This window comes from Periplaneta americana, chromosome 1 (genome assembly GCF_040183065.1).
Source record: "Periplaneta americana isolate PAMFEO1 chromosome 1, P.americana_PAMFEO1_priV1, whole genome shotgun sequence".
In the NCBI taxonomy this organism is placed as follows: Eukaryota; Metazoa; Arthropoda; class Insecta; order Blattodea; family Blattidae; genus Periplaneta; species Periplaneta americana.
In genome coordinates this window covers 104,315,514-104,331,664 of record NC_091117.1, presented here as the reverse complement: position 1 = coordinate 104,331,664, position 16,151 = coordinate 104,315,514, and the positions used below count along the sequence as shown (strand labels likewise).

At 34.8% G+C, this 16,151-nt stretch overlaps 1 protein-coding gene across 5 annotated transcripts in view; it reads left to right on the top strand.

The window, feature by feature from the left end:
• Positions 1-16,151, top strand: part of LOC138699235 (solute carrier family 12 member 9) — a 139,942-nt gene that overhangs the window by 26,058 nt on the left and 97,733 nt on the right. For 4 of the 5 annotated variants that reach the window (XM_069825204.1, XM_069825202.1, XM_069825203.1 and 1 more), the window contains 4 exons: positions 3,640-3,845; positions 5,306-5,519; positions 7,410-7,679; positions 12,242-12,449. In XM_069825204.1, the coding sequence (XP_069681305.1) occupies positions 3,640-3,845; positions 5,306-5,519; positions 7,410-7,679; positions 12,242-12,449 (898 nt within the window). The remainder of the gene's footprint in view (positions 1-3,639; positions 3,846-5,305; positions 5,520-7,409; positions 7,680-12,241; positions 12,450-16,151) is intronic. The other variant, XM_069825205.1, reaches the window with a different exon arrangement.

Genomic DNA, 16,151 nt, shown 5'->3' with positions numbered 1-16,151 from the left:
TTGCACGATGGAAACAGAAGGGTGAGGGGGGGACAGGACAGCGTGCGCGATACGGTCACAGGCTACCTCACGTAGCAAGCGGTTTCTCCAGCGATGCCGCCTTGACATCTTGTTTCTTTCCGAGAGCAGAGAGCGCATATAAATCTAACAATTACTTTAATTTTAATTACTATGGTAAAACTAATAATACAAAATTATTACATTATGTTATATTATAAACTTTTTCTTTTGTAATGTCCTTGGGCTACCACCGGTAGCCCCGGTCGTCCGCAAAATACGCCCCTGCTTTGTAGTACTATTAAGAATTTTTTTGACATGTTCCATGTAGGAACCTATCATATATATAGTCATTAAGTTCGAACTTAGGGTTAAGATACAAATTAGATTTACTTCAAATGTTATTTTAAGTGATTGTGCTTCATTTAATTTAGAAATTATTATACTATTGTTATTTTATTGTTATTTTATTATTATTATTATTATTATTATTATTATTATTATTATTATTATTATTATTAGTTACTTACTTACTTATTGGCTTTTAAGGAACCCAGAGGTTCATTGCCGTCCTCACATAAGCCCACCATTGATCCCTATCCTGAGCAAGATTAATCCAGTCTCTACCATCATATCCCACCTCCCTCAAATCCATTTTAATATTATCTTCCCATCTACGTCTCGGCCTCCCCAAAGGTCTTTTTCCCGCCGGCCTCCCAACTAACACTCATCATTATTATTATTATTATTATTATTATTATTATTATTATTATTATTATTATTATTATTACTGTCAAACCGTCTAGAGTCGACCGCTTTTTTTTTTTCGTATTTTTACCGCTACTTCACAGACAATGTGATCTACTATTTCACTGAAAATGTTATGTTATAGCGCACAACTCAGGGATTGTTTTCTGTTATTTTAATTTTATGAACTTCCATGGTTACTGAGGAAAACAAATTTTAAACGCCGGTCGAGTCAACCCTGTACATTGTGTTAAGTCGACCACCATATTAAAAATACATGTAAATGAACGTGTGCTCTCATTCCGGTCGATATTGACCTCCTTTTGGATGCTTTTATTGTTATTTACTTTTCTATTTCTTATTTTTTATTTACTTGGCATAGAAAAATGCGAAATTTAAAACAGTTATTTTAATGTGCTTACATTAAATAGGTTAAGGCTTATAAATTTAATAGGAAATATTTAATTAATTAGCAGACATAAAATTACGTCAAACTACACACAACATTATCACATTAATGTACTAATTAATAAAGTAGCCCTGAAAAATACAGAAAATACAGTTTCCATCTCCTAATTAATATCATAACCCTGAAAATCAACACCAAATTTTACGAATTCCTTTTCCTCCATAGGAACAGAAGCACTTAGTTTTCTGTCTACCTGAACATAGTCAATAAGACTTGCATCCTCCACCTCAGGATATTTGAACTGGAATCCATCACAATTTCTAATAAAACGAAGTTCAAGTCCTTCTCCTGGAACCAGTTGCTCAATGCAACCGACATAAAATTTAATTGTCTTTTTAGTTGGGAACTTCACTAAAAGCTGATCCCCTGATTTAGGGTCATCGAAATTGTCATTATCATTGTTATCTTCCTCTTCAACCCACTCATCTGACGAATCTTTAGTGGAATGTCGTCCGTCTTCATCACTGGACTCCTGGTATCCTCTCTGTTTTCTTTTCTTGGTGGTTTTCTTGGCTTCTCTTTTTCTGGTCTCCTCAGTTGAGACAGGATGAGAGATTTCTTCATTTGACTGAGATGTTCTGCCTTCAGTAGGCCTACTGATACAATATTTTTTTCCTGGTTCAATTTCAATTTTCCTTTTTCTTTTCTTGGAAGCCAATTATTTTTCATATCTCATTCCCTGGAGCACTTTGATGACCGCTTCTCCCACCAGTGTTGGTGTGGACTGAGATTCTGGAGACTCTGTCATACCAGATTATGGTAGTTTATTAAGGACTCTTTGTGGCTCGAATGGATTAATTCCACAGGCCTGCATGGTCGACTCTATACTGGAATACAACTATACAACTTCAACTTCTGACATCTCTCAATAATATGGAAAAATATTTTTTGTTGTAATATGTTGTTAAGCTTAATATTCTGATTACAGAAATATAGTTATTTTGTATTGCATTACAGTTAAACAAGGCTAAATTGTTAAAAGTTAGACAGAGTAGTTTTTTGTTACTATTTTTGCTATTGGCAACAATGAAATTTACATAATCAAGGACGCAAAATACGTTTGGCACTACCTTGCGAGATTGAAAGGGGAAGTGTTATCAGTCAGTTGGAAGCAAGCAGTGGCGGCTAGTAGGCAATTCTATTGGAATAAACACGTGAAATTAGAAAGTGTACACAGTGGTCGAATCTAGACACCCAGGTCGACTCTAGACGGTTCCACGGTATTATTATTATTATTATTATTATTATTAATTGTAATTTATTATTACTTGTCATTGTTGAGTATAATTAGTTACCACTGCCACTGGGTATTTACCCATTTGCAGTTTGAATAAATACATACATATTCTAGCTGTGAAGCGATATATGAATACCATGGAATATAAATAAATACAGTACAGTACTGTACTTGACTTTATTATAATTGGAGAAAATGTATAAAAGCTAAATTATATGGCATATTGGTTTTTCGTTCAGTGTATGATATATATTGAATAATATTGTCTCTTGTCTGCAAATAGCAACCCGTACATTAGAGTTGAACAACAATCGAGAAAGCAAGTCTAACAGCACCCGCAAAGACAAAAACCCGCACGACAGTGTTGTGTATGTCGCGTCGTTGATGTAAAGACTGCTTGTGAGTGTTTCAAGACATTGGAACTTCGGGAGTAATCAACTCTCAAATGTCAAGCAGCCTTGAATTGCCATAGTTGTTTATACCAGACTGAACTTTTATCTATTTTGGCAACTGTTATATATGTATAAACAGTCAAGTAGCCTATTTTAAACATCTCTACCTTTCAGTATATAATAATCCGTTCCCCAATCTTTATTTAATCACTGGGCCCTTATTAAAAGGCTAGAAATTTTCATTTCGTATGTTTGAGATCAAGTGTATAATCTCAAGTAAAATATATATTAATGCTTTATTTAACATTTTATTTTATGTTTCTTAGAAATGCAAATTTATTTGAGAATTTTTTTTTTTTTTTCAGTTAATATAACCATAGGTAATATACAATAATATAATAGAACCAGAACATTTTGATAACTAAGATACTGTTTTGTCTTTTTGTCTCAAACATTTCTAATGTTATTTATTTCAATGATGTGTGTTATTCAATGTTACGAAATCTTTCCATGCCGACCAAATGCTATTTTGAGAATGATGAGCAAGACTCGAAGCACACAAGAGTTACGAGACGAGACTCGAAAGACAAATGCAAGGAACACAGGTAGTGAGAGTGACAGTTTTGTTCATCTCTACCGTACAGGTACAGTAGGCCTAATACTGTCTACTGTCTAGTGTTCAATAATTATAAAAATTTGAGTACCGGTACTGTTATTTGTTAGGAAAAAATTTAAAATGAATACAAGTTTTATCTTACAGATTGCTTCATTTACCAGCTCTCTCTGACATGTTGCAGGTTACATTGTTGGAGAAGGCAGTGTTGGTCTGCCAGATGGAAGATGGTGGCGATTTCTTTACTGCTCTTTCCTGAACGTTCTAAGTTTGATGGTGTGCTTGATAGGCGCTGGAATGTTTGCCAAGACTAGTGTTGTGGTTTTAGGAATCGTCTGCATATCTTTGATTTCTGTAGTCATCAGTTTCTGTGTCCAGGGTCCAATGTTGGTGAGTTATATCATTGTAATGGTTGTCTGACGAAAATATTAAGTATGATAAATAAAGTTATAGCTCAAGTTCGAGGAATATTTTTATCAAAAAAATTATTGAAATAGCTACAGGGCACCATTTAAAATTGTTCTCGATGACGTCATAACTCGCACAACAATAGTCGCAAAAAATATTTGTTGTGATAATATTCCTTTCCAATTACAAGGTTTGACATGTCCAAAATCCCCTCATTCAGTTTAAATTGCAGTATGTGTTACTTTTGAAACACCTAACATCATTTGTGTGTGTGCCTGCATGTGGACTGAAGAAGGAATATTATGAGTTGGATTTATGCAAGTTTTGGCGGCTTTTATCAGAGGAACCTATGAAACAGTGTGTTTATAATGGTTTAATGCTACAATCAAATTTAGTTTTTAAATTCTACAGCCTTTTTACTTCTGGCATGAATGCTCTGATGGGTTGGAATAAAACCATTAGTTTACACGTCAGTGCACTTCCTAAATACCTACATTCTTGTCTTTGTTGCAGCTGCTTTTCCAATTCTTACCATATGTTCTCAATTTCGCTCTCTGTTTGCCGTCATTCTTACGATTTTTATGTGACTCCTGTAGACTTAGCAATGTTTTCCATCATGTAAGGCTAACATACTCTGTTGACTATTGACAATATTGTTTCCTACAATGTGAATGCTGTAACTCTGTGATTATTTGTATGAAATCTTCAGAAGAATACCATTTATCATATTTGCCGGCATATAAGATGCACCCCATTTTTGTACACATTTTTTAGGGAAAAACTGTATTGGGTACTAAATATTCTAATGAATTTACAGTAGTATTTCAAATATAAATAATATGTAGGTCTACTTTAACCAAATATCTAGTCTAACTAGAAAAGAACACCTTTTAATATTCTTTGTCAAAACCCAGAAATTCATCTCCAGAGCTAAATGAAGAGTCACTTGAAATCCCTCCTAAATCAGAATCTGAGTCCTCATACAACAAATAATTGTCCAATGCATTACTAATGCGACACTTCTTAATGATTTAAGCCACTGTCTCAGTTTTCACAGCAACCCATGAAGCTTTGAACCCATTCACAAACTCAATATTGGCTTATAAAATGCACCCATTTTCAAAGAAAAAAAAAGTGCGTCTTTTACATCAGCAAATATGCTAAATATATGAGTATGAAACCTTAAACAACATTTTGTATAGAAAATATCAATGTTGGCAACACTTGGTTTTGAAGTCAGAATAAGAGAAGGATTTATTATTAAGAGAATTACTTGCATTGTTTAAAAAACACGTAATGTTCGAAAGCTTCGTCTTCAGATAAGGAGCAGGGGAAACCTTATTGACACAGAAATCTCAATTGGAACAGCAGTGCAAAAGAATTTTTTTTTTTTTCAGCATAGCAACATGTGTACAAGATGTTTTAAACTTGTGTTTATGCAGGTTTCTATCCCAGAGGAAAACAAACTTCATAGAAATGGGTCTGAACCTGAGTACGCTAACTACACTGGCTTCAGAGTCGAAACTTTAAAGGACAATTGGTATCAACAGTATGGCCTGGACTACACATCAGATGGAAAGGCTGTTGACTTTGCAACTGTGTTTGGCGTCTTATTCAGTGGTGTAACAGGAATCATGGCAGGTGCCAACATGTCAGGTAAGCCTCGGTGGATAAAGTAATTCAAGTATTTTTAATCATTACTGCATGTTATCGAAATATTTCCGCGTTTCACAATATTAATTATTACGAAGAATAGTTTGAATGCAACAAATAATACTGTACTATGAATAAATTAAAAAATAAAGGAATTACCGAATTAACAATTGGTAAGAAAATGAATGAACGAATTTGGTTTTACCTCTTATTTGGGAATTAGTTTTTGCAGTGGTTAAAAATTATTGCCAGATAGAAAGTAATTTTAAAACATTCAATATAATAGTGAAGGAAATAGAAATACAGTTGACATCTTTCAACGAAGAGTTTGCTTGAAAGGTGTACAAGGGTTGTTTAATAAGTTTTGAATTCTGGGCTCTAACTCGTTTATTAATTAATGAAAGAAAGTTTGAAATGTCCTCTTTCCGAGAAGCACATAATTTTTTGATATAGTCCCCACTGGCGTTGATAAATTCCGCCATCATTGCATTAGTTTCTGCATGCAGTTGGATAAGAATGAAGCCGCCTGTTGACGACACCAACAACACACTGCATTGGTGACTTTTCTGTTGAACATGAAGTGTGTGCCATTCAGATGTTCCCTGAGCTTCAGAAAGAGCCAGAAGTCACATGGCCCAGGTCCAGGCTATAAGATGGATGAGTCAAAACATTTTGGAACTGCAGTTTCTCCGATGTGGCAATTGTCTCCCGACTTGTGTAGGGCCGAGCGTTGTCGTGTTGAATGATCACATTTTTCTGCGGACGAACTCTTCACAGCGTCTGCACGTAGTGTGCTGAGTTGACAGTTGCACCATGTCCCAGAACTTCAACCTGCACCACACCATCACAGTCCCAAATGATGACCATGACTTTGCCAGCTTGTGTCTTGAACTTATTGGGATGATGGGATGAGTCAATTACCTGTACTCCATGGACATGTGTTTAGTCCCTGGCAAAGTCACCAGTGCAGTGTGTTGTTGGTGTCGTCAACAGGCAGCCTCATTCTTCTCCGACGGCTTGCAGAAACTAATGCAGCGATGGTGGAAGTGCATCAGTGCTGGTGGGGACTGTATTGGAAAGTGATGTATTCCTCGGAAAGACAGCATTTCAGACTTCCTTTTGAGTGTAACATTTTTCACTTCTATCAATTGATAAACGAGTTACAGCCCAGGAGGCAAAACATATTAAACAACCCTCGTATTTATTATTGACTATTTGTTAACTTCATCTCACAAAGTAAACAAGGTATTTGAATTTAAAATATAGATACAGATAATTTGATGGTGACTGGAAATTAATTGTATGAAGTTGATCATCCTAACAGCAATGACCTGTAACTGATAAGAAGTTAGCAATGGGTGTTTATATGGTATTTCAGGAATTAATATCCGAAAGAGCGTGAGACTTATGATGTTATTGATAGAATTATTCACCACCATTATGGACTTGAAGTCTTTAAATTAAGTAATAATAATAATCCGTGGTGCTACAGCCCGTGAAGGGCCTAGATCGACCTGCTGGCTGCTGGCCTCACGTCCACATGTCGAAGCAGAGGTGGACGATCATCCAACCAGAATGGAGGTATCGTGTGGTCACCACGATGATCCCTCCAGCCATCAGCCGTTATAGCTGGCATTCGCAACAGGATTTCACTACCTATTGTAGCTCCCCAAGTGCATCACGATGCTGGGTGGGCACCGGTCCCATACACTGGCCGAAATTTCATGAGAAAATTTCTTCCCCCATGAGGACTTGAACTAGCGCGCATTCCACAACTTGAGTCCTAAGCAGGATGCCTTAGACCGCGATGCCATGGCGCGGGACCTTTAAATTAAGTACTCATTGTTTAAGGGAAGACTACTAATTTACTATTTGTAAAATGTCTGCATACAGGTGAACTACGTGACCCGGCTCGCAATATCCCACGAGGAACACTGTCAGCTGTGGTATTCACGTTCATTTGTTACGTGGTGGTGTCGTTCCTGACAGCTGCTACCAGTTCAACAAATTTGCTGCAGAACAACTTTATCTTTATGATGCCTATCAACTTGTGGCCTCCTTTTGTAACATTTGGAATTGTGACTGCCACATTCTCAGCTAGTCTTAGCAACCTTATTGGATCGAGTAGAGTTCTTGAGGCCCTTGCTAAAGATAATGTATTTGGTGAGTTACAATGAAACAAAGTTTTTGTATGCAGAAGTTTGAAAAGTTAGGCCTAATGATTCTTTAATGTTTTGTGGGAATTATTAAATGTTCATAATATCATTAACATATTCCATGGAATATTACTTGTATTATGACTAACTGGTCATCACGTTGTAGATTACAATTGATAACAGTTTTGGCTTAGCATTGTAAGAACAAGGTTTCAGTAATAGTCCAGCTAAATTGTCACCTCATGTCGCACCAGTCTTATCTATCAGATCTGCTTTATGTTTTAATGATAGGTAACAATAGAGGACATTGGACTAAAACGTATATTATATTCAATTAGGGAAGATAGAATTAGTGCACTCAAATAGTGGTGACATAAAAAAAGCGCAAGTACAGGAGCTATCACAATGCAAGAAAAAGACGTTACAATGGGCAACTGTAGCAGAATTCACAGGATACAATTAGTGGAGATTAAAGGCCAGTCCACAATAAACCAGGAATGAAAACCAGAATGAGAACGAGACGTGAAGAACGTGAAAGTGAAGATTTTTTATTCACGATAAACCAAGAATAGAAACGGCTGTGCATATCGATATGTATGTCAATAACGGTACGTAAAGTCGATATTACGCATTCTGATGTTATTTGTGTATAACTGACCAACGGTGTTCTCTCATAAGTACAAGCCAGCCAACACAAACACAGGTTAACCAACTTAGAAATTTAAGACAGAATATTTAAGAATTCAATTCATGTGGTAGTCTGATCACATATACACATAGCATATATGGAAAGTGATTCTACTGAATTTCTGCATTAGTTACAAGCAATGAATGGACAAGATATTATGTCATGGCCTCCTTGCTACAAAATATATGACGGCCAAATAGCTTTTTGATGACAACAGAATTAATATAGTAGGCTGTGATCGGAAATGAGAACAGCAAAGTTAAAACTTGACCAACTCTCTGTTCCTGGGCGCCAGCAAAATTCTCGTTAATTGTGAATGCTCACATTTAAATACATCTGTTTTAAAAATTTTCCGAATTGTGAATGCTCACATTTAATTTTCTGTTCTTGTTCTCGTCATTTTAATTCCTGTTTATTGCGAACCAGCCCTAGCCCTTTCATGAGTAGCCATTTAAATTACCACAAGACACTGTACGATGGTAAATGGGTATTTGAATTGACTTTGCTCATAATTTCACATATCTATGAAAAATCCTTCGGCCCCCCCCTCCATAAAACAAAATGTAGTAATATAAGTGAATTCTCTGCCTCATATGATTATGTAAGAATTAAATATTAATAATACAACAAAATTATTAGGAAAAGAAATAAATATTGCATAATTGGTATGAAATATATGCAATATTTTTCACTAGTTTTAGCTGATGCATTCTCTTTGAAGTTGAAGATGGATTCCATGCTTTACTATCTGACATTCAGAATACATTTTTCTATAAAAACTGTGTTTAAGAGTATATGTTGCATTCAATAAATTAAATTGAATCACATGGTTTGAAGAAAAGAAAATATTAGAGATTATGTTAATTTAGAAAATTCATGTCAGAAACAAAATTTGTCATACATTGGAGAAGAAGGTTTGTTTTCATATATAAAAAGCAAATTCACTGAAACTTATGATTAGATGAGTTAGGGATTTTAAAAAGTTGTGCGTTATGGTCTGACATCTCTGAATATTATACTATCGGTTATTATTATTTTAGTGTGTACCTCCAGAAATAAACTAATAGCTGAGTGCAAAAGCCTAGTGTCATTCATGAAATGGAACACACAAATTATTGTAAATTGTAACTTTAATGTTGTAGGCTACATTTAATATAAAAATATAATAGAATTGAAATTATAAATAATTGCTTGAAGAATCTTTTGACACTATGGCCATGGGAATCTTAACTCACAATTAGATACTTTTTCTCTTCAGTCTGTTGTCCTTTAGATGTTATAATATGTCCAAGCTTATCAGACACGAGAAATGCAATCGACAATGCTGTCTTGACCTGTAGGTTATATGGAGTGATAAGATCTTGCCTTGGATATCTGTCAGTGATATAAAACACACACGTGCATTACATTATTATATACTGCAGGAATCCAGTAAGCAAGAAGCACATCAAAAAATAATAATATATACATCAATTTCACACGCTAACTCTGACTCAGAACGTGAAAAGTCAGCATGCTCTTGCATAATGAACTTTCGGAGTTATTGGTATAAGTGAAATGTGTGCCCATCTTTTATCCAGAAACTTCAGTGTTTCAAAACACTTCCTGAATATTAATGTGCTGGCTTTTTTTGCTCACAAGTTGGACAAATTGTTTAGAATTTTGTATTGTCTTTCCAAATTTTGAAGCCAACTATGCTATTCTTTTTACATGCCCTGTAATAATGTCTAGTGTCCCTTTCTCATGGTACGATTCAAAGACGTGTCATTCAGTAGGACATCTAAAATTTCGGACAGGCACATCATATAGCTTAAAGTAAACTTGGGTTTCACCATTAACACAGACTCTTCTGAAATCTTCTCTCCCAGGAACTTGGTGTGATATCCTATCATCCTCATAGAACTGGAGAATTGCTGTGTGAATGTTCTTCATTAGTTACTGTTTTTTTATTTACTCTCTTAATTCTTCGTGTAAAATGATGTTCAATTAACTAAAATTGAAGTTTTCAAATATAAGCAACAAAATCAGAATGATTCATGTGTCAATTTGTTATGTGCCAGCCACGAAGTTGCTAAATTAATAGCTGATGCAGAAAGTTTCTTTACAGAAAGAGGTTTTATTTTAAAATGCCGCAGGTATTGGTTTTCGTCAGTAATTAACATAAAATATTTTATGAATAAGTTCAAAGTCTGGATCAACTCGAAAATATAGATTTGTGTTGTTTTCCAAATTTGAAATCTGTCTTCAATAATAAGTAGTGTCCATTTGTTTCCTAAGTATCAGAGACATTTAGAAAACATTTATTCAGAGTTTGAAATAAGATTTCATGATGTATTGTCATTGGAGAGAAATTTTGTATTTTCAATAGCCTGACCCATTTTCTATCGGTACAGAAGGAACCTCTCATGATTTAAAATTAGAGATTATAGAATTTCAGAATAATGCCTCTATATGAAACTGCAGAAAGTTGGGGATTGAATTTTATAAAATGTTAAATAAAGAGTCTTTTCCGAATTTGCGCAGTTTCTTTGGGCGTTTGGTAACAATGTTCAGTGCAACATATGTGTGCGAGCAGTTTTTTCAATTATGAATAATGTTAAAAACAAAAGCAGGTCTAGAATTAGTGACTACTACTAAAATTTATCTTCTCTAGTGAGGGTAGATGTGTCTACAATGCAACCAGATATTAGCAAGATAGTAGCTAGAAAAGCTTAGTTGTTATTTGTACACTGGCAGAAATATTATGTATATTTCAGTGTACAAAAATTTATTTGCTGAACTGTTTTAACAACAGGTTTATAAAAGTGACACACAGAGTGTAAATATTTACATACATGATATAAAATTTTACATAATGACAATACACTTAGAAAGAATCTTACAGTCAAGCAATTACATCAAGTATATGATGAAAATATAATTCTTATCAATAAAAGAACACATTCATATTATATAAAAGATATAAATGGTCAAGATCTGTATTAAGAGAGACTATGAAAATAATCTTTAAGAAGTCTTCTTAATTGAGATCAGCAGTTGCGGTGTATCCAAAAAAACTGATCAGTTGAACCTAATTTCCAGGAATAATGCACTCATGTGTATGGCTATAAAATAGTCGATCACTGAAGCACTGTTGGTACTGTTACATAGGCCTACACATTTATTCCAGCTACTGTACCTTGACTCATGGAAGACTTGTGGCAAGCTACCATTGCAGACTATATGAAGAGGAAAGCATGTTCCTCTTCGGTGGCATGCCTGCTGTAGATCAATTCACGTAAACTTCAAAAATATCCGTGTTTGTTATATTATAAATGATTGTCTATGGCATTATTCTATTTTCCTTTCTTATTCATAAACTCAGATATATCACTGGCTGCACCATTACACATGCAACTTAATGAGTGTGATTAATTGGCTTCCATTAGAGATCACCAGCATTTGAAGATTATCTTATGAATATGAACTGGCTTTTCCACAAACTTATTGATAACTTTAGAAATGTACCCATTGACTTTCATGCAACTGTTAATTTTAGTGAATTGCCTAGTTTGTCTGTTGTCTCACAAAATGAAGTAACAGAAAAAAAAGGAACTGAACTAATCATACACTATTAACAATGAATTAAATACAGATCCAGGTATAATTACATTGAGATATTGTACAGATGACACACTGATTATTATATTAAGAGACTGGAACTATGTTTCCTGACATTGTAGTTTTGTTATCCAAACAAAATATTGAAGAATAGACATGGTGAGATCTCTTAAATTTCTTGTATTAAGACAAAACAAAATTATAGATAAAGTTGAATTATCAACTTAACGCAATATTTGAATGGAATATCATATTTTATATCTTATTTATGACTCTTCCAGGCTCCATGCTGCAGTTTGTTGTGAATGGTACATGGCGTGGAAACCCAATTGCTGCAGTGCTGACTTCGTGGGTGTTGGTGGAGTTGATTCTGCTGATTGGGTCACTTAATACTATTGCCCAGATCAATTCTGTTTTATTTCTCCTCTCTTATCTTGCTACCAATCTAGCTTGTCTTGGACTAGAATTGGCCTCTGCTCCCAACTTCAGGTATGTATCTCATTGAGATTGAACTGTTTCACTTACTCAGTTTTTCAGAATTGATACCTGGGTATCATGATGATAAACTTGATGAAGGTCGGAGTTTCTCCTTATATCTCCCTTTATCTGCACTAGTCCAACTTTTGATATTCATTATCAGTTATCATTATATCATTCTTGAGGTCTGGAAATAACTCAATATCTTAGAAAAGAATGAGGGTTCATTCCTAGCAGATTCTGCGAGATTTGTAGTGAATAAAGACTTTTCGTGTGTTTTGGTGTGAATATGTCTTCGTTCGAGATGCAGTTGATAAGAAAATCTAACATTTTTAGTGTAACAGAATGTTTAAAAAAATCTTCATTAGGTGCTGCATCAGCCAGCCAGCATCTTATTTTTTTGATAAATATGCATGGAGATAAAGCGATTTGCTTTTGTTTCCGAAATTGAATTGTCCTCATTGACCAATCTATTTTTCCTTCAAATAAATCTTGTCTGATGCTAAATAAATTTTTAACTTCTTTTGTGTGTATGCCAAAGCCTACATGTTCTGCTATCTGTTGAGTGTTGCGTAATTTATCTGCAAGTGTTCATGAAAAGAAACCTCGGACATATCTTTGTCAACCAAAAATCTTATACAGTGAAAAATATTAAAGAATAAAAACCATATCCTTAATTATATAAAGCAACAATAAAATACAAAACAATTAAAGATGTTTTCACGCAATCAGTGGGGTCACTTTTTTTTTCATGCTGCATAGTACCATCATCACCATATCGTGATGTCACCCGCATCACTAGAAATTGTAATGAGAACTTTGTTACACTGCAGATGTAAGATATGCTGTAAGAGTAATTAACCCCTTACCGCATTCTGGGACAGATATGGCACATACCGGTTTTATATTCATATAATTTATAATATAACCATATAATATTTCAAACTGTATACTGGGACTGATATGACATACTGTCAAGAATTGGATTTGACCATATGTGACATAAGTTGAGAAAGAAAGAAGTACTTCAGCTATTTGAATATTAAACTGGTATGTGCAAGACTGTCCCATGCGGTAAGGAGTTAATATATATACTGCTACTTACATACCTGTTACTAAATTTGCGTATTACTCTGTGTATTACTTAGACTTCAACAAACAAAATTTGATAACACAATCTCAAGGGAAAAAATGGAACTCTCTGCATCATAATCCACAGTTAATTCCCGATTTACCATGAAAATCGTCTGTAGCTGCATTTAGATTGGCAACAGGCCATGACTGTTTGACCAAACACCTGCATGGAATTGGAATATATTAGTCCCCTAACTGCCCATTGTGCAACTCAAACCAAGAAATGGATTCGGAACACCTCAAAATCTGTGCTTCAGTGGCTGACCATGATAATATCTTTGAAAAATATTGGAGTGCAAGAGGTCAAATGACTTCATTGTCAAACGCCTGGCATTAGAAAACAACAACATATTTAATAGAGTTAATGGGTTTGGTTTAATTTGCAAGTTTTCTTTTAAATTCGGGATATTGATTTTCTGTTTTAATTCTTGAACCATGGATATGAAACTTTTTTTGAATTTTCAATCTACAGAGAAGACCGTATGAATGCCAATTGTTTCCTGGTAATCTGATAAGTTTTTCAAATTGAATCAGTGCTTTTTCTTCTATTGTCATTTTAATGCTGTTAATATTAGTGAGGAATCTCATAGAATCTATTGGAGTTGTTTTGATTCCACCAGTAATGAGCCTGAGAGCTTGGTATTGAACATATTCTATTTCGTTTATGAAAGGTGAACTAATTAAAATTTCTCCGCAGTATATCAGCACTGGCTGTATAAACATTTTGTATGTAGTGTTCAAAGTATTCCTAGAGCATCCCCATTTCTTTCCTGCTAGTCCTTTTAGAAGGGAGAATCTTTTACGAGCTTTTTCAGAAATGTATTTCAAATGGTTGTTCCATGTTAATTTACTGTCGAAAATAACTCCAAGATATTTGGATTCATAAGTCCTAGAGAGGTGTTGGCCATTGTATTGGATATTGAATTCTCTTTCTTTTTTACCAAGTGAAAATATTTGGTAGTTACTTTTGCTTAAATTGAGTGTCATCAAATTTGATGTATTCCATTCATGTAGTTGATTTAGAGCTTTAAGAGCAGAATTTTGAATTTTGTCTCTATGTCTGTAAGATCCGGAAGTCCACAAAACTATATCATCTGCAAATAGTGCTGTTTTCATGTTTGATTCCTCTAATAGGGAGGGTAAGTCATTTATATAAATATTGAATAAAGTTGTGCTGAGGACAGTGCCCTGAGGTAGACCCCGATATGTTTGTCTGTAACTAGAAAGTGAGTTATTGAATTTAGTGGCAATCAATCTTTGAGTAAGGAATTCTGATATCCATCTGAACATATTGCTGGAGATACCTAATTTCTGGAGTTTTAGTAATAATTTATTTCTCCAAAAAGTTCGTAGCATTTTTTCATTGTACCAAAAGTTTTTATTTGATATGAATAGAAGACAGAAATTAATCAGTAATATATTATAGTTTTTCTATACATTTTCTATCACTCTGCCAAAGCTGAGTGGTTTTTCAATTCTGTGTCTGAAAAACTCTGTTGAATTGGAGTTAAAGAAGTCGTGAAGCCAAGTTTGTAAAATATCTTCGTTATCATAGGAGTTTACTTGATGATTACTGGATACAAACTGGAAAATGTGGAAATCTGGTAGTATAAGATCGGGAGAATATGGGGGATGTGGAATCACCTCCCAACCAAGCTTCTGGATGGCTGCTTTCATCATGTTAGTGGAGTGCAGGCGTGCATTATTGCGTTGCAGGAGCAGTTGATGTCTTTCCGATCGTTTTTCTTCAATTGCGGCCTCAAGGCATCTGAGTTGTTGGCAATAAATGTCAGCAGTTATGGTTACATTCCTGGGAAGCAATTCGTAGTACATGCTGCCTTCTTTATCCCACCAGATGCATAACATCATATTTCTGGATGGACACTAACTTTTTTGTATGAGGTGTTGTGTGTTGAAACGACAGAACCATTTTCTTGCAGTGCCTTCTCTGATGGCATTCTCCCCATACATGACACACATGTTTCGAGCTGTCTTTGCTCCTCTATTAAACTCAAAAAGAAGAATACGTCGGAAGTCAGTCTACAGCAGAACTCCGTCGAAAGCAGTCGCGTGTGCACAATGCTCCGCCTAGTCAAGTAGAAAGGTCATTAACGTGAGTGACAGTTTAGGAAGATGTTAAGTATAGATAAGGAAGATGGAAGAGTGGGTACAAGTGATTTCAGGAAATGATAAAGTTAGTGAATTAAGGAGTGAGGAAATGAGGTTTAGTACAGGAGTGAAGCAGGGTGAAGTACCAACAAAGAAACAGACTTTTTAAAATTTAAGTGGATAGGTAGAAAGCATCAGCAAAAAGATAGAAGAATTGATAGTAGAGAACAAATTAAAGAAGAACATGAGTGACTACAATCGCAATATGAGGAAAGGAACTTAATAGTTCTCGGTGTTAAAGAAATGGGGCATGAAAAAGAGATGGAAACCTTGAAGTCAGTATATGACATATGTAGAATGATCTTTAATCTGAAGTTGAGAGATGATGATGTCGGTCATTCGTACAGATTAAGAAATGGCTCCAATAGGTCTGTCCTTGTGACCTTTGAAGATAAAAGAATAAAGGAAGTT